Source organism: Astatotilapia calliptera, chromosome 7, assembly GCF_964374335.1.
Source record: "Astatotilapia calliptera chromosome 7, fAstCal68.1, whole genome shotgun sequence".
Classification (NCBI taxonomy): Eukaryota; Metazoa; Chordata; class Actinopteri; order Cichliformes; family Cichlidae; genus Astatotilapia; species Astatotilapia calliptera.
The window spans coordinates 34,735,271-34,759,704 of NC_137428.1; the positions used below are offsets into that span (position 1 = coordinate 34,735,271).

At 40.3% G+C, this 24,434-nt stretch overlaps 1 protein-coding gene across 6 annotated transcripts in view; it reads right to left on the reverse strand.

The window, feature by feature from the left end:
* Window positions 1-1,120: 1,120 nt before the first annotated feature.
* The window catches only part of whrna (whirlin a), a 217,871-nt gene continuing 194,557 nt past the window's right edge, over window positions 1,121-24,434 (reverse strand). For 5 of the 6 annotated variants that reach the window (XM_080304470.1, XM_026174383.2, XM_026174381.2 and 2 more), the window contains 5 exons: window positions 22,578-22,652; window positions 19,794-20,379; window positions 18,114-18,283; window positions 7,072-7,194; window positions 1,121-1,827 (listed from right to left, as the gene is read on the reverse strand). In XM_080304470.1, coding sequence (XP_080160596.1) covers window positions 1,645-1,827; window positions 7,072-7,194; window positions 18,114-18,283; window positions 19,794-20,379; window positions 22,578-22,652 — 1,137 coding nt within the window. In that variant the 3' untranslated portion in view covers window positions 1,121-1,644. The remainder of the gene's footprint in view (window positions 1,828-7,071; window positions 7,195-18,113; window positions 18,284-19,793; window positions 20,380-22,577; window positions 22,653-24,434) is intronic. The other variant, XM_080304471.1, reaches the window with a different exon arrangement.

Here is a 24,434-nt window from a genome sequence, read left to right on the forward strand (position 1 = left end):
TTATTTTGTTACTTGCAGAAGTAAGGTCTGATTTATGAGTGTGTAGATAAACTGTAGCAACGCTATAGTCTTTAAAGCTGGAATCTGACACATTTGTTTAAAAATCTAAAGTATGTATTTGCAATTTTACAGGCTGTGTTAATCCGTAGGGCGGCTTTGATTCATATTCATATTAAGTAATGATCATCTCGCTGATGTAAATTACTCCTAAGGCAAAGTGAACATTTTCTCTTTCAGATGCTAACACCATTAAAAAGGTGAAACAAAGAGCGACTTTTATTGTGAAGGAGTCAAAGATAAACAACATAATTGTCACAGTCATTGGTCTATGAAAAAGTGCATTTAAAAATAATTAAGATCAAATCAGTTTTAAATGTTGGGAGTAATCAAACGTTAAGCAGCAGGCACCCTTGGCTCACTCCTACAGCAGTGCAACCAACTCTGCTGCTGTTATGTCCAAATATAATCGTGATGTGTTTAGAGTCATATCAGACTCTAAACACATCACAACTAACATTTTTCCATCGTGCAATGATGAAAAAATGTCTAATTATTGGCTGACAGCTCTAGATAGTAATGTTGTTTTGGCTGACACACCAGCTGTTTGTGATTTTTATTGGCCCCTGAGCAGTAAACGCTACTACTGTTCACCCGGTTAACAAGTAGCATTTATGAGCTCCACTCAAGTCACTATAATAACCTAATTCAGGAGAGAAAAACATACCAATTAAATTATGATATTGGATATAATAAAACACAGTAGAAGTCCTCCACAGAGGTTTTGAATATGATGCAGAATCCCGTTTTTGCATATCGTACTGTGGATGGATAATATTTTCCAATTTGGCCGTCCTAATGTGAAGGCAGAGTTTTAAACACAGATATAAAGAGAGGTGTGTAAGTGCAAAGTCAGGGTTCATGTCGGAGTAAACAAATATCGGTATTTTATTTCTATTTTTGTCAGTATGACAAGAACACCCCCCCCCCCCCATTTCCTCTTTGTGAAAGGATGGTATTTTGCTGATGGTCACCGTTATTCTGGTAAAACTTGTGGATTCATGTATTGTCCTCAAATCATCACCATATTTCAGATATATTTAGATATATAGATGATGCGACAGAGGTTACAGGTTCTTTTTTAATTCTATAGGAGTACTTTTATGTGTACATTATATATGCATCTGTATCTACATTTGTCCATTTTTACATATACAAATCCAAACTTGTAAAGCCAAGCAATCAGTTTATCTTAGATGTGCAGTTGTCTCAGTTAAAAGCAGAAAGTAAGTAAAATAAAGTTAGCATGAGACATGGGAGTGTTATGAGAAGTTCCAGAAATCCACACGGTTTAACACAAAAGGTACAGGTTTTCCACTGCAGCGCATAATGTCTCACAGTGGGGAGGTAACAAGTTGAGGAGAATCCTGGACAAAGTCCACGGTGAAAGTAATGCCTTGTAAATTCAAGAGTGGGTTTTCCGAGAAAGGAGAAGGGCTCAGATCAGTTGGTGGTTTGTTTAGGTTTATCCAAGAGTTGTGCCATATAAATCAATAGAATACTTGAATATTTCTGCATCATCACCCCTTTGAAGTCCTCTTCTCTTGGTGCTACCTTCGTCATCGTACTCCCTCCTCTTCCACTCAGCTATAGTGCCACATTGAACTCAGTCACCAAGAAGTCTACGTAGTCTCTGTCTTTGGTCTTGAAGGCCTCGGCGATGAGGCGCGCTGCGTCCCTGTGCTCGCGGCCCCTCAGGGAAACCCCGTTTACCTCCAGTATAATCTGTCCCACCTTCAGCTGGCCGCAGTTATGAGCTGAACCACCCCTCTGAGAGAGACAGAGAAAGAGAGGGGAATTTTAGGGAGATCTTATTTAAAACCCGCCATGATTACATCCAAAATAAATCGGCCTCTTGTGGGAAACACTTGTACTAATATATTTGTTCTTAAAAGAGTCAAGGAGAACAGAAATTCCTCTAAGGTAATAATGGTAAAATAAAATTCAGGAATAAATTTGTTAAATTTTTGTCTCTGAATTTTCTGGACCTGAAGCTGCACTGTGAATACTCTTCTTTTTCCTCCTGGATAATATTTCTGTGAATGATATTTGCCAGCAAATGCAGAATAGGCAGCCTTGGACAAGCCTTGCAGTCTGAAAGTGTTATTTATATGAATTTTAACTTCTAAAAAAAAGAATGACAGAGACATAATCTTGAAATTGGGCTTTAAATCTCCATAATGACTAATAATAAGTCAAGTCAAATTATACATGAGGTTATATATGTAAAATATTTAATAAATATGAATAGAAAAGGCATTATTTTAGATAATTAAGCCACACAAAAGCTTCAGATTCAAGTCTATTCCAAAAAGCAACATTTATTTGCTTTTTATATGGTCAGAGTTTATGAAAGTGATTTAAACTGGCTTTACTCTTCAGCCAGCCAGAATATATTTGTTTCTAACCTGCCAAACAGGGTTACTTTACCACTTACTTTACCAGATTTAAAAAGCTTCCTAGAGTTGATGATAATTACTGCCGTTCACTTACACCAAAGTCATTTAAATTGTTTCGGTACCAAATAAAATGTAAATAAGGCAGCATAAATATGAGAAAAAGTATTTAATCAGCATAAACACACCCAATCATATAAAATACAGGCATTAAGATGTTTTTCTATCAAAAAAAGTTGAAAATATTATAAAAATATTAATACAAATGTATAAAACACTCTGCATGCACAAGACATGACATGATTTCATGGTCTTTGTTTTATGATCTATTGTCTCTACAAACTGTCCCTGTTACTGTTTAGTGCATGTTTTGTCAAAAAAATATCAGCTTCCAGTGTCATGCAGTCAGCTATTAGGTGCACTGAAGAATCTCAGTCTAGTAATAAACTAATAGTAGCTTGGTTTTAACAATAGGTAAGTTGGGAATATGAGAGGATAAAGGGCATAATTATAATATTCAGTTTATAAATTTATACCTTCATTTTTTTTTATTTATAACCAAATCCAACTTCACAGATTAATATAATTGTTAGTATGTATCCACATTATTATGAAATTATTTCACCACTATACTAAATAGCTTTGCTTCATCGCATTCCTGGCTATTATTTTCTGTTTTTGACACATTTCTACTCTTTTACATATTTGATAGCCAGAATATCAGAACGACCTGTCTAATATTGTGTAGCTTCATCTTGCGCCAGCTAACACACCTCAGCTTGCTGACAAATGGACTCAGGATATGTGGTATCTATCACTGGGATCTTGTCAATGGATTGTTTGGGACCACTGATGAAACTTGTTCATTTTGCAGGTGTTTGATTAAAATAGGAGTTCAGATGTCAGATAAATGCCTTGGACTTTCTGAGGAGCTTCTACATTATGAATTGTTGGAGAGGCTGGTGCAGTCAGGGAGTGCTGTTATTCACTTTATCTGAGTTTAGGTAAAGACTGTTCTGCTGTACATGATTACCTTTTTGTCACCAGCTTATTACCTCACTATAACAAAATGATTGCAGAGCATCAAAATCCAAAAATAATTCTTTAAAGCCAAACATAACAGGATGCATTTTGAAAATAGTTTTCATCTTAAAGAAAAACAACAAAAAAAACACCAGTTTTATGTCTTTCTTCCTGTGACCCTGCTAGGTGACCTCATTATATGTGACTATGAGAGCTAAAAACATCAATATTTCTTTCCAGACAAGGGCTGCATCATCATGTTGGTTATTTAAGCTACAACAATTACTCAGTGTTAGGGGAGCACTTGGTCATCATAATGTGAAGATGGCTGTGATAAAGAGCTGTCGCTTCAATGAGCGGTGATGGGGACTGATAACAAGTGGAAAGGCCAGCCAGCAGCAGTGTTTTTGTCGTCACTTCATCCTCTGTATTTGTGATTGAAGTGACCTAAGATGACAGCCCCGGTGCCCAGAGAGATACGAAACACATAAGCCAGAGGTTTGCCGTATTATGACTCCACAGTGTTTACTTTCAATACTGCAGAGAGTGTCCATTGTACAGGGTACCTGCTCTGATGTGATGCCTGCATTTTTCCCCTGGGTGAGGTGGATGCCAAGTGGAAAGCTAAAAACATTTTTTTTATTTTATTTCCAGAGCAAGTTTATCATTCTGATGCTTGGTCCTGACTGTGAGAAGTACTGAGGTTGTGTGCCTTGCTCAAGGGCCTAATAACATCGAGTTAGCATTCCCCGGGTGACAGAGCAAACTTTTCACAGCCTTCTTTTCCACCTTGAAACCTGAGCATGTGGAAGTCTCCTTTCGCTTTGTTACAAGTGACCTTAAGGCTGCCTTATTATTAATGTCTGTAAATAACTGTGAAGCTATATAGCATTATTGTTCAGGGATGTAGCAAGGGTATCATAAAGCTTGTGGTTTTGTCTTAAAGGTAATAACCCAAGTGAACCACTGTGCTGAAAATGTGCTAATTAGTTTCAGAAATAACTTCGACTTGATTTTAAAAATTGATTTGCATGAATAATTTAACTTATCTTTAGCAGAGTTAAACTTCTCTCATGAAATGAGCTCTAACCTTGTGTCCAATGGCTCCACTGGGGCTCCCCATGCAAGAAAAAGCACCTACTTCCTTTGCTATTAGCCACTGCAATGAGGCACTTTTTCATGTTTATTACTCTCTTGGAGAAGTGTCTGAGGTTAAAAAGAAATAGTTTGGGGTCAAACCTTTTGAGTGGTTGCATCTTTTAAGTTGAACTTCCTTGCTCTCTGTGCTTATGAAACCTTCGATATCACAGACCATCCGGGGCTGAAGGCCTGCTGGCTTGCATATCAGAGTGGCGGCTGAATGGAAGTACAAAACAGCTGCAGTGCTGGCCGTCTTGAAAAGTGATAAGACACCACTTGCTCATTTCTTTCGAAAGCTTAGTTTAATATTTGAGCTAAGCAAAAATGCATAAAAAATAAGACTTGTACTGTTTATCTCTTTAATACGAGAGCTCTCCTGATAAGCTGAGCTTCAGGAGCCTACGATGGACCAACACAACGCCCGATGATGCATGATGCAGAAAAATCCATTCAAGCAAAACAAGTGCTATCTGAGATTTTCCTGTTTATTAAGGACCTGGTGTCTTTTTTTCTCTCACTGAATGAATGCACATGAAACTTCTATTGAGGATTGTACAATAACCAAAGAGATGAATGTGAAACAAAACTTTGTTCTTCTTTGAGGAAAACACAAAAAAGGAACATAAGACATAAGAAAAGCGAGAGCAAGACATTTGAAGGGTAGAGAATACTTGTCTGGGAGATTTGTAGCACTAGCACAGCTACTAGTGCTTCAAATCCCTTTGCAACCCTCCTAACAATCACTTTTGAAACACCCACACAAATACCCAAATACAGGATCTACCCACCAAACCTCCAGTTTATCATCTGTACAAATCCTCCTCATCCTTCTTCTCCTTATTAACACTGCTCTCACTTTTTTGTGTCCTTTACTCACACTTGCTGTCCTTTCTTCCAGCCTGCTTTTGATTTTGAATGTGCTGATTTCCAATCCTTTTATCCCTTCCTTTGCAATCAGCCACCTTTTTTTTTTATTTCAATCACCACCTCTGTGGAGTGGGAGGCTGAGAGACAGCTTTGACTGGAGAGTAGACTGGAGTCTGTAGCTGCTCCTAGCACTGATATTAAAATTGTAACTGTCTCATTGTCTGTGTTTAGAAAATGATTAGTGTGGCATATAGTCCTGAACTAGAGCAAGATTTGTTGGCTTGGAAATTATCATGGCAGACAGATATATGCATTCACAGCCACAAGTAATACCTTTCTTTAGAGGTGACTAACCTGCCATTTCAAGCAAAGCTTTCAGAATTTTTCTGTCACTCCGCATAGCTGGGAGCTCAGAATTTTGAGTATTTTTAAATATGACAGATATGCTATAAATGAAAAAGTCTTTGTGGGAAATATAACTGCAACTCTATTTAGCCACAGCATTAAACTGAACATTAAGTATTTGAAATGAGCCTATGACTTCTACCTTTTAGAAAAAAAGGTGCTGTGTAATTTGCTGTTTCTGCCCTTTGCCTTTACCCTTTAACACACACACACACACACACACACACACACACACACACACACACACACACACACACACACACACACACACACACACACACACACACACACACACACACACAATACCAAGTGCCTCATCCCGACAAAGTAATTACCAAAATCTCCAGGCAGCTAGGGCTTATACATGTAGGCCATTAATGTTGTAATCATCTCTGTAGAGCCCCAATGACGACAAAATTAGCAGAAATCTCAGTGTGAGTTCAGCTGCTGTGTGAATCCTTATGAAGCCTTAAAGAACACAAGATCCCAGCTGGAAGGTGTGCACGTGGCACTATTACAGAAAATCCAAAGTGTTTCAAGGATAAAGAAAACACAGCTCAACCACGCGAGGACAGTACTCATGAAAATACTGCATGTTAGCAGAGTAAGCAGAGAACTGAATTTAGCAGTGTTATTATGGTGACTGTTCATTTTAAACGCATATTAAAGATTATTCTACTCTTGGTTCAGTATATGAGGGGGTAGCCTAATATGGTCATCTCACTGAAGCTCTGGTTGTGAGTCCAGAAGTCCCACATATATATGGTTCCTCCATTCAGGTGGAAAACGTATTGGAGTGACAGCATTGTGTACATCAAATATCCATCTATCAACCCCTTAGCCGTTCCTAGGCTAGCTGAGAGACATAATCTTTCCAGTGTGTCCTTGATTTACCACGTGGCCTCCTCTCGATTGGATATGGTCAGAACACTTTGCCCTGAAGGCACCCAGGGTGCATCCTAGTCAGATAACCAAGCAACCTTTGCTGGCTCCTCAAACTATGAATTTTGTTTTACAGGCACAAAAATCATAACCAATCGGTATAAGTAGGCGAAGTCCAGTTTAAGATAAATATGCGTTATTTTGAATTGTTAAACATGGAAAGCTACTCTACTAGTGATACACTGGAAATGAGCATAAGAGGTCCAACTTTCAATGTTATTTTATGTTCTTCCTGACTTACCTGTATTGTCACAATTCGTGGCAGCGGCTGGCGAGTGTTGGCTCCACCTTCAATGGCAATACCCAGGGTGCTGGCAGTCTTTGCCACCCTCACTAGTGTAGCGGTAGGCTCCAAAAGCCCTGGCTGAAATAAGGCAGAGTGAGGAACACGAAATGAAAGGCATATTTATAAATACATTCATAACTTTATAAGATAATCTGCCTTCGATTTGTTGCAATTTGCATGGATTACACTGTACTATACTGTATGTTTGGCTATTTTAATGGAGCAACAATGAGCTTCCTAATGGTTTCCCTTGTTTATTCTGAATGAGCAATCAATTTAACACCTTCACAAGTCAGAGGACAAAATAAAACACATTTAATTTCCATTTCCATGATGTAGTCATGTTTATGCTGGGTCTTGTACAGTTTCCTTCCATTTATAGGTGTTTATTTCCTTTATAAATGAATCTGAAACATGTTTTTGGGTTTTTATGTCCAGGTTCCAAGATCAGTGTGAGTTAAAGGGATTCAGTGTAGTGGTTAACTTGTATAACATGTATAATTTAAAAAACATTAACTATTAAAAGTTCCAATGTGCTTTGGGCTTGAGTGTACTACAACAATCACTGGATTACTGAATACTTCAGACATCCTGAAAACCTGTTAACCAAGCCATTATTTCTGTTATAAGAGGACTTGGGCCTGGATCCCTGATAAACTCCCAGAGGATCCAAGGAATCAACAATAAAAGTGCTTTAAGAAAAAAAAAAAAAGGAGACAGAGAGGTTGAATCAGAAATAAAACAAAGGTTTAACAAGCTACACTTTCTGCCAAGAACTGAAATAAAAACTACAGCAGCTCGTTTTTTTTAGTAGTAAGGAAAGGGTTACGTTATTAACCCTTTAAGACCTACCATAGAACCAAGTCCGCCAGAGCTTATATTATATTTTTACATGCTGTGGAGCCATTTTTGGGAGCATTTCAAGTTGCTGTACACCAATACAACCATTATAGCCCAGATTGTAATATATGTATGCATTAAGTGCATAGTAATTACATAAATTGCAAAAAAGTGCAATAAACTACAAAAAAAATGAAAATTGTTTTTGTTTTTTTAACATATATTTCTAGTTAGAGAAATTTAAGAGGCTTATCCCTCAAAACTGTAAATACAAAAAAGTTGCACAAAATAGTTTCCCACCACAGGAAATTTATTTTGAGTGTCTTCATAGTTTTATTTTTGAAATTCACCAATTTTTACATACTGCAGGAAAAACGAAGTATTATAATGCAAATTTGCAAAAAAAATAGCATATGCATCAAAATACACTATTTCCAGCAGTGCAATTTGAGTCCTAAGCATCCCAGAAACGACACAGAAAGTCATAAAGTCAAACATAACTTATAAAAACACCAGTATAGCCTTACAAGGCCCTGATGGGTTGTACTGGCTGTGGTTTAACAGCTACAGTTGCTAATATATTTATAATCATGGCTATTAGACAGTAGAACATTAGATTATTAGATTATTATACTATAAATAGACTCATGCAAAATGGCTGAGTAGGGACTTCAGAACTTGTCAGAACAACCGCCCATTTCTTAGATTTCTTCTGAACCAAAGTTGTCCCGTGATAGTTGTCAGTACATTCAAAAGGAACTGTTTATAATTTACAACTTAAAATGACACCCACACTGCTGCCACAGTGTAACTTAGTTTAACACAGTTAACCGAAGCCGTCAGTCACTGAGATGTGCGTGTCAGTGCCTTGTGATGGCTCATAAGAGGCTCAATTACTCCCTTGGTTTCCGCCCCCAAACTGTCAAAAGGTTTGAGTTGAATTTGACAATCAGAATTCAGAATTCAACTTTGAGTGTGTTCCCTGCGACAGCATGTATAGCCAAAGCTCTCAATAAGCAGAAATTCTTATGGGTGTTGTGGCTGCTTTGTTCCCTTGCCTGTTAAGCTTCACAAACATTTGTTAAATTTGTGTGTGCATACTTATATTGTTGGAGTGGCAGTAAATACCTGCATACAGGAGTGTAACCTCTCAGCTACTATAGCCTCACCGACTCATGAGTTCCCCTCAGCACACAGAAGAGGCAGAGACTAGTTCGTGCCATCACCAAACGTCTATTCAGATCTGCCAAACACACTCTGTGCAATGACAGTTACCCGGTGGGTAAAGTCCACTCAACTTCACTACAATAACACAGGAACACAGACTTCTGTCCGCTGTGATTCCTTTGTCTCAAACGCCAAGTTCCAGCATCCAACTGCAGAATAAGTAAGATACTAATCAGTTACCATTTGTAACTGCATCAACTTACTGGGCAATACTCCACCTGCAGTCTCTAAACCACACTCCACTGCTACATGGAGCTACTATTTTTCTCCTGAGCTTGTTTTTAGGAGGCTTGTATAGTGCCATACATATTCCTGGCAATCAACTGGCAATTGGTCATAAAAGGAAAAGTGAGTGTTCCCCAATTAGCTGCTGGCAGTTGATGTGAAATTGGCTACAAAAGCCCAAGTCACAAAAACCTTGAGACCAGTCAGTAACTCCTTGGAAACCATCAGTCGCTAGGGAAAAATGAGTGATCCCTGACTGGTTAGTGACTGGTAGATGGATGTTGCTGTTGCAAGGTGAAATTGGTTGCAAACTGGTTTGTGATGGTGGATTCAAAACCTCCTTACAATTCCTTTGGTTGCTAGCAGATCCTTATTGTTGCCTGTAATTTGCACTGAAGGTCCTGCATTGTCTGCAAACACTCACCAACTGCTTGCTAAGAAAAAGTGAAACTGTGAAGAGTGCAGTACAAACTGGAAATGAACATCAGTAAGCTTCAAAGTAAAAGTTGTGCCTTTTGAAATGTGTTGGTTTCAGCAGTAAGGCATACATTTTACTTTGGAGGTCAATGTGCTCCATTTCTGATTTGGATTATACGAGTGTTTGCAGGCATGTTGGCTTCTTTCATGCAAACGAATGTTTGCAGGCAACCAACACAATCACAAGGATGTTTCCTTTTGGATTTCACACAGCACCAGTTAGCAATCTCCAGCAACCACTTGCCAACCAGTCAGGTAGTACAGATTTGACCGAAGACCAGCTAAAACAGGTGGCCAAAGGGTTGCTTACAGGCCTGTGTGACTGAGGACTAAGAGATATGCTTATATAATCATCCATACTCATTTTAGCCTTGCGTAAGTGAGGGCTACATCACCTCCAGAGTAAAATATCTAGCCCTTTAAATGCTTGACATTCTATCTCTCACTTTGTTCCTTTTGTCCGTCTCATATTTTGGATCCAACACGTCTTTTCCCAAAACCTTTATCAAAACCTGTTTGTTTTACTCTTGGATTAAGAAAACCAGTCTATGAGTGACCTTTCTGACATAAAGGAGTGTGTAGTAGGGATGTGGTTTGGAAGAGATGGATGTGGGACATCCATTAATCAACTCTCTCTTTTATGCAGTAGCATGCTGGAACTTGGAGACAATGACAATCTAGAGCTTCTTAGTGAAAACCTTAAGCAAAACAATTCCCTACACCACTGACATACTTCAATAGCCCAGAGAATATTATTGCTTGGTGCCAATGAAAGGAAGTTGTGAATGCTATTACCCAGGACAACATCAGATACTCATCTATCTTAGAACATGAACGGAAGACCCACAAAAACATGTTTCAGCATTTTAAAACTGGCAAGAGAGAAATATCCAGTTACGTGATCAGTGGTTTACTCTATTTTCTTGAATGAATTCAAGCCATACTTATATACTTACTCAGGTAACTGCCCCACAGTTCTGCTTTCTGCTGTCTTTTGTTTGACATAAAGATGAGAAGACTTAAAAATGCCTTCCTTAAGTTTATTAAGGGCAAGATTTTATGAGCACATAACTCCACTCTTTTCTGCAACCACTTGCCTGACACTCAGGAACAAGCAGAAGAAAACATTTTTGCTTCTTGGTAGTAAAAAGGCAGCTTTTTTTATGTTACACAATCTCTTTGGATGCTGAATTTATCAGCTCTCTCTCCATAAACAATCAGACTACTCCCATCCTTGCTTGTTATTCCTTCCATCAATCATTAAGAACCAGAGAGGGATTTGTGAATTTCATTAGGCTACAGCGCAGTCAGTGATTAAACAAATGATGGAGCATGTGACTCGATGAATGACATGGGTAAGAAATAAACAAATGAGTGAGACAAAGGAAACAATCTGCATGAGCAAACAGAGGGAGGAGAGAAAAGATCAAGGTTAGGATTAAGAACAGACTCTCGAGGAGGATTAGCAATTAAGTGCATACACACACACACACACACACACACACACACTTGTACTTCTCTGCTTGTGAGGACCCACTCTGTCCTTGGACGGTGTGATGGCATGCCACACATGGTAAGCTCCACACCTCATCACCCGTTGATTCACTTTAGTTTAATTTACAGTCACTACTTTAAAATATTCTATTTATTGTTCAATATCATTTCTTTATTAAATGTATTCATTTTTCCATCACACCTTCCAATGTTTATATGGAGTGCACACATATTAACCTTGCAAGGTCAAAGTTCTGTTTTATGTTATATTAATACATCTTTCTTTGTTTGAGTTACCTGGGGGTTGGTGTCTCCTCCTGTCTGGCAAAAGGTGTGGCAAAGGGCTGGGAGACCTGAAGTACTGCTGACAGCCTAATTGGATTGCACCACATGCTTCATTGCCTGGGGGGGTGTTTCATGTTTGTTTAAATGTTTTGTATTAGTTGGTTATATGGCAGCCATCTTGTTTTCCCCCGTGTGTGTCATTTGGTTTAGCTAAACCAGTATTTAAGTCCCCCTGTGTGTCATTTCAAGAGGTCAGTTTACCATATGTTTGTTTGAGGTTTTGTTAATTATTATCTTGAGTTTAGTCTGTTGAGTTGACCTCTTTTATTGGTCTGCCTGTTTAAGTTTTGGCTTTGTTAAATATATTTTCATATTTTTGGGTCAATAAAACCCGTTTTTTGAATTAAAACCACCGGTGTCCTTTATGCTTTACTGCTTGGTCCCTGACAATTGGTGGCAGCGGTGGGATCATCCAGTATTGGACACAGGTCTTTTTTTCTTTTTCTTTTTTTCTTTCTTCTGTTTTTCCCCATGAGGAGGAAGAATGCATCGTGGTGGCAAGAATGAAAAGAAAAAGGGATCTGCTCAGCAAACCTGCGAAGAGGAGGAAAATGGAGCCTCAGGAGTCACTGAAGTTGTGGAGAGAGTTGAAAAGGAGCCTACTTTGTCTGATCTAGTCAATATGCTACATGCTCACATGGAACAACAGGACATCCGGGATGCAAAACAGAGTGAGTTAAATGCACGACAAGAACAGCGATTTAAAGCCTTTCAACATCAGTTTAGACTTTTGCAGTCAGAAATCCAAGTCAGAACATCACCATCAGATTCTGCAGAAGCTCGCTCTGAATCATTAGAGTTTGATATTCATCCTTCTTCCTCTGTTCAGCAGGCCCAGGCTGAACCAGTTATGACTAATTCCAATCCAGCCATTTCACCAGCATTTCAGTTTCCCCTACAAATAGAGGGCAGATTGGAAAGATTAACTGAAGCTGATGATATTGAACATTTCCTGATCACATTTGAACGTATGGCTACAGCTTATCGATGGCAGAAGTCAGATTGGGTTTTTCATTTGATACCCTTGCTTACTGGTAAAGCTAGAGGTGCCTATGTTCACATGGACATTGATGATTCATTAGACTATGATAAAGTGAAATCAGCTATTCTGTCAAAATATGACATTAACCCTGAAACATATAGGCAAAGATTCAGATCCCTGGACGTTCAACCAGATGAAAGCCCTCGTGAGCTATATGCGAGACTGAAGGAGCTTTATGGGAAATGGATCCAGCCAAAGGGTAAAACTATTCATGACATTGGTGAAACTATAATCTTGGAGCAGTTTCTCAGAATGTTATCTCCTGAGCTTCAGGTTTGGATCAGAGAACACAACCCTGGTTCAGCAATGGAAGCGGCTCGGTTAGCTGATGTTTTTGTTGCTGCCAGAAAGAAGGGGCAAGCATGGAGCCATAATGCATGGAAGGTATCGAGGGACACCCGGAAGATACCTCAGCAAAACCATCTGGATTCAGCAAATACAAGCACCAGTAAGAGCTCTCAGTCTACCACTAGACCACCAAAGGCCTCTGGTAAGAAGCTCATTTGTTATCTTTGTGGATTAGAGGGCCATACAAAACCTATGTGCCCAAGAAATTCTGCTAAAATGGTGCAAATGTGTTTTGCTCCTCGTTCTAATGCTGATCCTGAGCAGGAGAGTGACAAATCCATCAAAATGAGCCAGATTGAAGTGAATGGGGTTCTACTCAATGCCCTTCTTGACTCTGGCAGTTCTCGGTCTCTTATTCACTCAGATTTTGCTCCACCTAATATTGTTCGCACCAGTGATACAATTTCAATCTGTTGTGTCCATGGAGATGAGAAAAGATATCCGACAGCTGACATCTACATTAAAGTTCAGGACCAGATGTATCTGCTGAATGTGGGTGTTGTGAACAGTTTGCCTTACTCTGCCGTGTTAGGGCGTGACCTTCCTGTGCTTTTTGATTTGTTGGAGTCTGAGCAGACTGAGGAGTGCAATGTAGCTGTTACCAGAGCTCAGGCTAAGCAAGTCAGTACCCACTCTGAGACCCTGAGTGCCCTGCCTTTTTTTAATGAGGAGTTTGAGACAACTGTGGTGAAGCCACGGAAGACCCGCAGACAAAGAAGGCAGGAGAAATTCAAATTTTCACCTGTGGATACACTAACAGACGCTGAGCCAACACCGTCACCCCTAGGGTTTAATATTCCAACTGAAATTGCTGAACTCCAAAAATCTGATCAATCTTTAATATCTCTTTTCCGGAAGGCCAAAGAAAAGGAACCTGGAGTGGAGCAGGTTAACAGTGAGTACATCTTGCAAAATGACATTCTCTATCGTCAGCAGGGGTCGGTGCTGCAGCTGGTGGTTCCCCAGAAGGTTAGAAACGCCATTCTCACCTTAGGGCATTCTATTCTGTGGGCTGGCCACCTTGGTAAACAAGACCACAGCTCGCATCAAACATCATTTCTACTGGCCTGGTCTTAGCAAAGATGTGGCTCAGTTTTGTAAAAGTTGCCCACAGTGTCAGATAACATCTGCTAAAATCCCCCATAGAGCTCCACTCCAACCTCTCCCTGTCATCGGCACTCCTTTTGAGCGTCTTGGAATGGATATTGTAGGGCCTGTTGAGAGGAGCAAAGCAGGAAATCGTTACATGCTTGTTGTAACAGATTATGCCACAAAATATCCTGAGGTGTTCCCTTTAAAATCTATAAAGGCCAAGCCCATTGCATTTTGTTTAGTGCAGTTCTTTGCAAGAGTTGTGTTTCCACGAGAAATACTAACTGATCAAGGCACTAACTTCATGTCTACTCTGTTAAAGCAAGTTTATCAGTTGTTGGGCATCCGGAGTCTGAGAACTTCACCATACCACCCTCAAACTGATGGGCTGACAGAACGGTTTAATCAGACATTGAAACAGATGCTCAGGAAGTTTGTCAACGACAGTGGTAACGATTGGGATCAATGGCTGCCATATCTACTCTTTGCTTATAGAGAAGTCCCCCAAGCCTCCACAGGTTTTTCACCTTTTGAGCTGTTGTATGGTTATGAGGTTCGTGGCCCTCTAACTCTGTTAAAGGAGATTTGGGAGGGAGACAAGGTGGAGGGGGGATCCAAGAACATTTTGTCTTATGTCATTCAGATGAGAGAACGGTTGGAGAAAATGGGTGAACTTGCTCAATCACATATGGTGGAGGCCCAGCAGCAGCAGAAGTCTTGGTATGATAAATCTGCTCGTCAGCGTGTGTTTGAGCCAGGACAAAAGGTGCTCGTGCTCCTCCCCAGTGACAACAACAAATTGTTGGCAAAGTGGCAGGGGCCATTTGAAGTCATGAGGAAACTGGGACCCACCACATATGAGGTGTCCACCCCAGGGCAGTTGCGCTCCAGCAAGGTCTTGCATATAAACCTTCTGAAGGAGTGGGTGGAGCGTATTGAACACAAGGCGGATGCAATGCTCATACGGCGAGTGCCTGAAGAAGATGAAGCAGATGAGCAATATCTACCACCTGCTGGCTCTCTAGATTATGATCTCAGCCATCTCCCAGAGGACAAGCAGCAGCAGGTGAGAGAAATGTGTAAATCAGCAGTCTTTCAAGAGAATCCAGGGAGAACTGACATTGTCGAACATGATATTGTGGTACGAGAAGGTGCCTCTGTGAGACGATTAAGTTACAGGATCCCAGAACGTCTGCTGCCTTCATTGAAGAAGGAAATCTATTTGATGCTATCTCTAGGGATCATTGAAAGATCTAAGAGTGAATGGTGCAACCCTGTGGTCTTGGTACCCAAAAAGGATGAGAGTATGAGGTTCTGCATTGATTTCAGGTACCTGAACTCCATATCCATGTTTGACTCCTACCCGACACCAAGAATTGATGATCTACTTGAACGTCTGGGAAAAGCAAGGTACCTGACCACAATAGATCTGTGTAAGGGTTACTGGCAGGTCCCACTCACTCAACGGTCCAGAGAGTTCACAGCATTCAGAACACCATGGGGGCTTTTCCAATTTACAGTCTTGCCATTTGGACTACATGGAGCTCCAGCAACTTTCCAACGGCTGATGGATCAGGTATTACATGACTGCTCTGACTTTGCTGCTGCTTACTTGGATGATATTGTTATCCACAGCAACACCTGGGAGGAGCATGTGGAACACCTGCGAACTGTTCTGGACCACCTGCACTCAGCTGGGTTGACGGTGAATCCGTCAAAGTGTGTTTTCGCCACTGCTGAGACAGAATACCTGGGCCATGTCATCGGCAAGGGGGTTATCAGGCCACAAGTCAGCAAAATCGAGGCCATGGAATTATCCCCCCTGCCCCAAACAAGGAAGCAGCTGAGATCCTTTTTGGGCATGGCAGGTTTCTACCGTCGTTTCATCCCTCAGTTCTCCAACAGGGCAGCTCTGCTCACAGACCTGACGGGATCACGTTCCCCCAATTACATCCAGTGGACAGAGGAGGCAGTGGCAGCGTTTCATGACATACAACAGTCACTAAGTAAGCAACCGGTTTTGTACAGTCCCAACTTTGATGAACCATTCATATTACAGACTGATGCTTCAGATCGGGGCCTGGGAGCTGTCCTCCTTCAGGAAACCATGGAAGGCCGCCATCCAGTGGCTTACATCAGCCGGAAACTGTTTCCACGGGAAGTTCGGTATTCCACAGTAGAGAAGGAGACCTTAGCGATCAAGTGGGCCCTGGACTCCTTCCGCTACTATCTACTGGGAAGAGACTTCACCTTGGAAACTGATCACAAAGCACTACAGTGGCTTGAGCAGATGAAGGACACAAATGGGCGAATTACCCGCTGGTACCTGGCCTTACAGCCATTCCGATTCACTGTCCACCACGTACCAGGCAAGGAGAACCTTACTGCTGACTATCTCTCTCGCTGTTCCAGCGAGAGCTCTGAAGAGGGGAGGTGTGTGATGGCATGCCACACATGGTAAGCTCCACACCTCATCACCCGTTGATTCACTTTAGTTTAATTTACAGTCACTACTTTAAAATATTCTATTTATTGTTCAATATCATTTCTTTATTAAATGTATTCATTTTTCCATCACACCTTCCAATGTTTATATGGAGTGCACACATATTAACCTTGCAAGGTCAAAGTTCTGTTTTATGTTATATTAATACATCTTTCTTTGTTTGAGTTACCTGGGGGTTGGTGTCTCCTCCTGTCTGGCAAAAGGTGTGGCAAAGGGCTGGGAGACCTGAAGTACTGCTGACAGCCTAATTGGATTGCACCACATGCTTCATTGCCTGGGGGGGTGTTTCATGTTTGTTTAAATGTTTTGTATTAGTTGGTTATATGGCAGCCATCTTGTTTTCCCCCGTGTGTGTCATTTGGTTTAGCTAAACCAGTATTTAAGTCCCCCTGTGTGTCATTTCAAGAGGTCAGTTTACCATATGTTTGTTTGAGGTTTTGTTAATTATTATCTTGAGTTTAGTCTGTTGAGTTGACCTCTTTTATTGGTCTGCCTGTTTAAGTTTTGGCTTTGTTAAATATATTTTCATATTTTTGGGTCAATAAAACCCGTTTTTTGAATTAAAACCACCGGTGTCCTTTATGCTTTACTGCTTGGTCCCTGACAGACGGACATTCATTTCTTAACACATAAATCCTTAACTACAAGCCGAATACAGTTCTGACCCATTTCCCCTGAACCTGAGCCCTTTGATGAAGTGAGGATCCAAGAAAATCTGTCCACTTTTCATATTTATTTTCAAAAAAATGTCTCTACTTTCCCACAAGGTTACCAAAAATGCCCTTGAGTTTAAAATACCAAAGATATAGCTTTCAAAACTGCTTCTAAAAAAGACCCACAGTTTAAAAAAAGGTATTTTTCAGATTTCCAAAACAGCTGTTGTTCAAGAACATCCCCACCTTGGAGAAATGTTATTTAATATTGAAATGTGACCTTAAAAGTCCAAAAATGCCCTTTAATTTCTAAATGTGGCCATTTAATAATAAAGCCTTTTTCCTATTTTGTAGGATAGAGGTGCTTGAAGAATGAAATTGTCCCATGGAGTTGTATCACACATTAGCTGTTGTTTAATCAGGACAATGTATGAATAGTGGAGGTACTAGTCTGGTGGATTTGCCTCTAGCTCCTCGGCATAATGAGTAGTTGCTCTTGCATGATTTACCTTGACCAAACGGCACAGAGTAATTCCACTAGTGAGAATGTGCCTTTGATAATGTCTGAGGTGCAAGTGTGAAAACGACTCGCGAATGTCATTCTTAAACCATAATCTGGTCCTCACAAAGAGAGAAATACAAGAGTACTCATGGCTAAATTATACATGTCTAATTTCCTGAAGTTTGAGCGTTAATTCAATCTTCCATGCATGTTTAGCTTTGAGCTGCACTGAAGAACCCCCCTCACCGGTTTGGAGGGGTTGTCCCCCCCGCCTCCCTCCTGGGTGTCTCGGGGGAGGTGTGTGCGTGAGGAATGGGAGCTACTTTCTTTCCTGACGTGTCCTGACTCAGCTATGTCCACCCCGCTGTCCTCACTGAGGGTTTGGCCACTGTCTGACAGCTGAGACAGGGTGCCACCTGAGGGGAAGCAGGCACACATTAAGTCAGGGAATCTAAACATAGCATGCATTTTTTTGACCTCTAAACCATTAAAATTCAAAGTGTGTATATAGCTCACTGAAGTAGAACATGGTATCAAATAAAGGGAAGTTTTTTTAGGTAAAGATGTTATTAAGCAAAAAAACTATTTTTTGATGTCTTTTGGAAAATCATCTTATTTGATGCCAAATTAAAAGCTTGTTTAGATTAGTGATGTTTGCATACAGTATGAGTAATTTCCAATCTTCTGGGTATTTGCTCAATTAAGCTCATTAAGCCCAAGCAAACACATATTTAGAAAGATTATACACCGAACATTTTTCACCCTCCTTTATATCTGACACTGCATATTTAATAATAATTAGCAAATCTGAGAATTTGAACAGTATCAGTAAATGTGTTCAAACTTCAGCACGTTTAATTCTGTCAATTCTGTATCCAAAGCACAGTTTCATAACCTGCTGACCAGGATCCCACTGACTGAAAGGATTACAATTGCAGCAAACTGCCCATGTGAATGATGCATCAGTCGTTTAATTCATAGATGTTAGATTAGATCACACAGGGTTAGAAAACCCCAAGACATTAAATATTGTCCCTAAATGCAAAGCACAATCTTTTAATTTGAGTTTGTCTGTAGTGCTTAAATTATCAGCTCCAAGTATTGGAACCGATTAATTCGTGCAAATAATTTTTCATTTTATTTTGGAATATTTTATAGATAAATACCCAGTCACTTAAATTGAATTGTTAACAGATTAATTTTAAAACAAATCTGTAACCATATGTATCAAATTCTTTTAAAAACAAACAAACTTCATCCTCGATTTATTTCATTGTTTGGCTCATAGACTGTATATAAAAGACGGCTCTACCTTTCAGGTCTGAAAACTGAGAGGCTTTAAACCTGCATTCTCCCTAATGGTCAGCAGGGGGTAACTGCTTTGGATGCGTTTCCCTGTGACCTGAGTAAACACTTTTTCAATGAAGGTATAGTCTCAAATGCCAGTTTAAATTCAGACTAAAGACGAAATGTTTATTTTAGTAAATTACGGTCTTCAACCACAAAGCTAAATATGACTGGGTAAAACAAATGATATCAAACCCCTCAGCTAGAAAGAAAATCTTCCTCATATTAAAAGGCAAAGTAAAAACTTTTGAAAAGCTTTGAGGATCATTTTTAGATTTGCATCTAACATAAGGTCAGTTTAGAATTTGTTTTTTTACTCTTCATACTCTTCACATGTACCTTTGTTTTATTTTCGTTTTGTTTTTAATGGTATCAAAAAGGCTAAGATTAAGGTAAAAAAAAAAGAAGCGTGCATTGGTTTCTCATTCGGATCTATCTCTTAAAAACACCATAATGGAGACAGTGAAACACTTGACTTTAAAATAGGACCAAACGTAAAGGTCACTTGGGCTGTTACCCATCTTTTCTATACAGCGCACGATTTTCAACATATCAGATCTGTAGCTCTGTATTTCATACCTCGAGCTTGGGGAAGTGGCCGCACCTCATTGACATCAGGTTCTGCGTTGGGCCTGTGAACCTCCACTGTAACAAACTGCTGTTTAGACCCAGGAGAGGAGGTGGGGGAGGATTTGGTCTTGGACGCTGGCTTAAGGGACAGAGAAGGGGGCGGAGGAGGGGCAGGGAGTGGAGGAGGAGGCGGAGGTGAAGGGGACGGGGCAGCGGGTTTAGTGCCTCTGCTGGGCGACTGCACCCTGGGGAAAGGGCCAATGTTGTGCTGAGTGACTGTGGACAACTGAGCGGATGTTGTTTTCTGTTTCTTGGCCAATGCAGAGGGCTCTCTCTTTCTGATAGCTGCGTATTCTTGAGACGGGTCCCTCTGGCGTTCTCGTTTGTGGTGTAAAGAGGGTGAGGCAGGAGCGTGTCCTGGCTCGTTGCCGTGGTTCTTAGAGGCTGTGGCTGTAAAGTACAAGCCTGAGTGTGAGGATTCGGAAGAGGGGCACTTGTTGAGCGGATCTCTTCTACTTGGGCCCCTCTGCACCCCTGGTGGGGGCGGAGGCTTGAAGGAGGGAGGGGACTCGGCTGTGGCGGACTGAACATCATCCTGAAGTGAGAGGATATATTCATCATCATTGATTAGGGGTGTAACAAAATATTGTAGCATAATGTGCTGTGATTAAAAATGTAACCATGTGATTGATGGAGCTGAAACTCGCAAATCAGATCAGTTCTGCGTCTGGAAAGGTTCAACTTTTGTCTGTAGTCATTAAACACCAGAGGATGCAGCGACACTGTCAAATGGGTCGTGCGCCAATATTTTGAAATTAGTTTTTTAGACAATTTGACAGAAGAATTTTTATATGATCTGTTTATGTGTAAGTCTATAATATGCAGGGTCGGTCAGTGTACCTATATTTAGATTTATGGTGATATTATATGTAATTTTGTTTTTCTTTGTCAGGAGTTTGAGACTGCTGAAATGGACTTTCTTTTTCTGCTTATTGAAAAAAATTCACTACACACCCGAATGATTGGAAGGTCCCTTTAAGAAAAACAAACCAAAAACCTTTGTTGAACCAACTATGCATAACTCCTGCACAGTGTCTTGCAGACTGCCGAAATATTTATTGGATTATTATATTTTGGGCTTTTTTCAGTGTTGTTAAAATGTAATTTTCCCTCTCCCCCCTGGAGGAAATTGGTAAAGCTTTTGGTAAATTAGATTAAATTTTCAATCCATATTTATTCTGATAAGTTGCTTGGGAAACTCACAAACTGTGAGAACAAAGTTATAATAGCAGTTAAACAAGATGTATCCAAAATTATTATCCTTCCTTATATTTTTTTTTCACCTTAAAAACACGGCCAGACGATGAGGTTAGCATATGTAGAAATAAACCCAGTGGCACAAGGCTGCATGCTTTAGTCCTAAAAGCTCAGTTTCCAATTACTTTTTCCCCCCAACATAGTTTTTTAATGGCTTTAATGTACACAGTTTCAGTGAAACTAATGAGCATTTTCAATTTTGCTAAACTGTTATAATTCTCATCACTTTTGCAACCTGCTTTTATGATTTGAAAGCAGTTAACGACAACCACACATTGATTTCTAAGCACCTATAATTTTACTCATGTATCCTTCATTCTGATATGTTAGTAACACTCAGTGCATACATCAAAGTACAAATTTTAGTGTGAAAAAAAAAGAAAAATATATTTTTTTGTAGTTTTAAAGATTGTTTTTGAATGCTCTCCTTTGATTCTTGGGCAATGCTGAGAGTTCTCTCGCCAGGGACAGGAACGGGTGCTCACAAGTACTGTGTCCTGTTTGCAGAAACCAGGCGAGGGGCAACCAATCAGAGAAAGGTGCATTTAAACCAAGAGTAAACTTAAAGGGGCAGGATCTACACACTGTACTTCAGACAGTAGATTTTTGTTTAACTGCTTCTAGTGGAGTCCATCACTGAACAGAACATAATAGGTCCCCTTTAAGATGAGTTCATATTGTTTTCTTGTCATTCACGCCATTTTTTTTTCACTCACTCCCTTGCATTCACATATTAGACACACAATCAACAACTCCCACCAGCTTCACCACCAATTCTTGTTGAATTGAAGTCATTTAACTTGGTGGTTTGATGCTGCTGGGATCCTGGGTTTACAGGCAAGAGTGCTCAAACAAAAACTCAACAGTGGAATGAACAACACTGTGTGACACGAGTGCTGTGCCAGCATGTGGAGCGAGACATAAAATGAGTGTAAAAAAATGGTTTAAAAAAACAAAAGGTATGATTTGAGCAGCAGGTAGCCTTGGGTGATAGCAGGCTGAAAGCTTTCTCCTTAACCTCACTCTTTTATCCTTCTGCAGACAATAAACAAACGAGCCCCCTGATATGTCTATAACTTTGGAAACTGGGGTTGCCATGGTATCTTTTTTAACACAATAGCGCAACAACATGGCTAGCTCAGGTAGGGAGCGAATTGGACAAATGGCACAAAGTGCTGAGTCTAATCTCTTCTTTCTACACTACAACAAAAAAGGACAGAGTGTGCACAGGCTCTTACTTTTACAAAGCTCTACCTCTGTTTCTTTTTGTTTTCGTGAAGTGCAAACACTTATCATCAGTATAAAATTCAAACCCTGCAGGTCACCATGTCTAAAGCATCTCTATCCAGCCTCCACACACAAACACACATCTTTTTCTACCTGTTTTTCTCCCACACCTACTCACTGCTCCCTTGTGCAGTATCCATCTTTATCAGGCTAAAGCAGGGGCTATGCCTGCCTGTCTGCCAAGCTCACCAGAGAGATGTCGGTCAGCAGCATGTTCAGGCTCTCTGGGGGATCCTCCTCATTACTCTCCACAACGCTGTCATTCTGGGAAAAGCAGGACAGAAGCAGAGGAAGAGGATCGGAAGATGGAAAGGTGAAAGAGAAAGAATGGGATGGTGAAAACGGAGACCAAAGACAGAAACAAGGGGTGTTTGAGTTTGATTCAAGTGAAAGTGAGAAAGCTTCTGAACAGATGTTAAACACAGATGTCTATTTATCCCAAAACAAAGCCGAACTGGGTTTGGCGAATGTTCCTCATCTCCTAGAAAAGGGAAAGACGTCATTTCTGTTCGCATTTGCTTGCCAGTCTCAGAGGATGGCAAGCAAATAGGACACGCACATACACAACCACACTCACTGCATAATGTCTTCTTTCATAAGCAAAACACACATGCTGCGAAATCGATAAAGAACCATCAGCTCAGTTCAAAGCAGGATTTGCAGGCTCAGTCCCACTGGCGTGGTAGAGAGGAGGTAATTTGCAGAAGATCTGTGAGCGATTCCAGAGCAGAGGAACTGAGTTCAGAGAATTGCTGCCCTTCATTTAACTCTGACACTAAACCAAAACAAAAGCCCCATCAATTTGGCTTAATTACCCCTCCTTGCCGCATGTGGAGCACTTACGGCCAATTTATTTATCATAAGAGTCAATCGACTTTCTACGCGGAGAGATGCAATTTTACACTGTAAGCAGTCAGAGCCTGCTGCATCCGTATGTACAGTTTGTATGATTATGCTTAGCCACAGTTACAATGCACAGCAGAAACATTACAGTAGGTACAAATGCAGGAAATACTGGGATGTTTGTCGCCTGGGAAGACTGCTGATTCTCCAGTTTTAAAACCTAAGCAGTTATGCAAGTTATACCATTCGTGCTGGTGTAATGTCTGCAACCCACTGCTTTATATGTTGATATTCCTGATCATCTCTTCCCTCTTGACAAACTGCGAGCCAATATTGGTACTATATGCAATCTCAGTCTTAAAATCTTGCATTTTCATTACATTACACTGAAAGGCTACACACTGTTCCCTGATCAATAGGGATGTAATGGTCAATGTCATAATACTGTGATAGCAAAAGTATCAATGGCATTGAGAAATGTGACACTATAAAACAATATGTTTAACAGGCAAAAGACTAGTAGTCTGAATTCAGCCTAAGTGAAGTAAGGCAAAAGAAAGTGAGATCTACAGAAACCTAATGAATCCTTCCATCACCCTGCTGCACTCCTGCAGAACAGTGAAAATGGCAGATGCTGGTGTTTTGAGGGCACGGATGTAGGAGAGAGATGGTTATGGAACTGTCTGCAGCCGACATCGCAGATGCTCATGACATCAAGACTGTGTATCAGCTTTTATAAAGTCTCTCATGCACACATGATATAATGGAGCATTGCACAGTGCGATGAGGACTCAAAGACCAACACGTAAGTAATGTTGTACTGAACGACTTTGCAGAGTGATACCAAGGAGTTTGTAAGAGACAAACCTGGTCCTGTTTTAATTGTTCATTGTCCAGGTGTACAGCCAGTAGGTCGTTTTACTTTTACTGGAGGTTGTTGTTTCAAATTGACTTGACTTCTTTGTTTCTTATGCTTGCCATCTTTCATAACATGAATGATATTATATGGAAGGTGGTACTAGCTAGCCAAATCTCTTAAAGGAATGTAAAGACACAGCACCTTGTCCAGTGGTGTGTCTGAAACCTGCTATCTAGCAACATCACACACTAATTTTGTTTTGTCATGATCACAGGTGTATACAGGTCAGTAGTAGGAAATACTTTTAGTGCCTGGTGTAGCTCACTGTCCTCATAAGTGTCAAC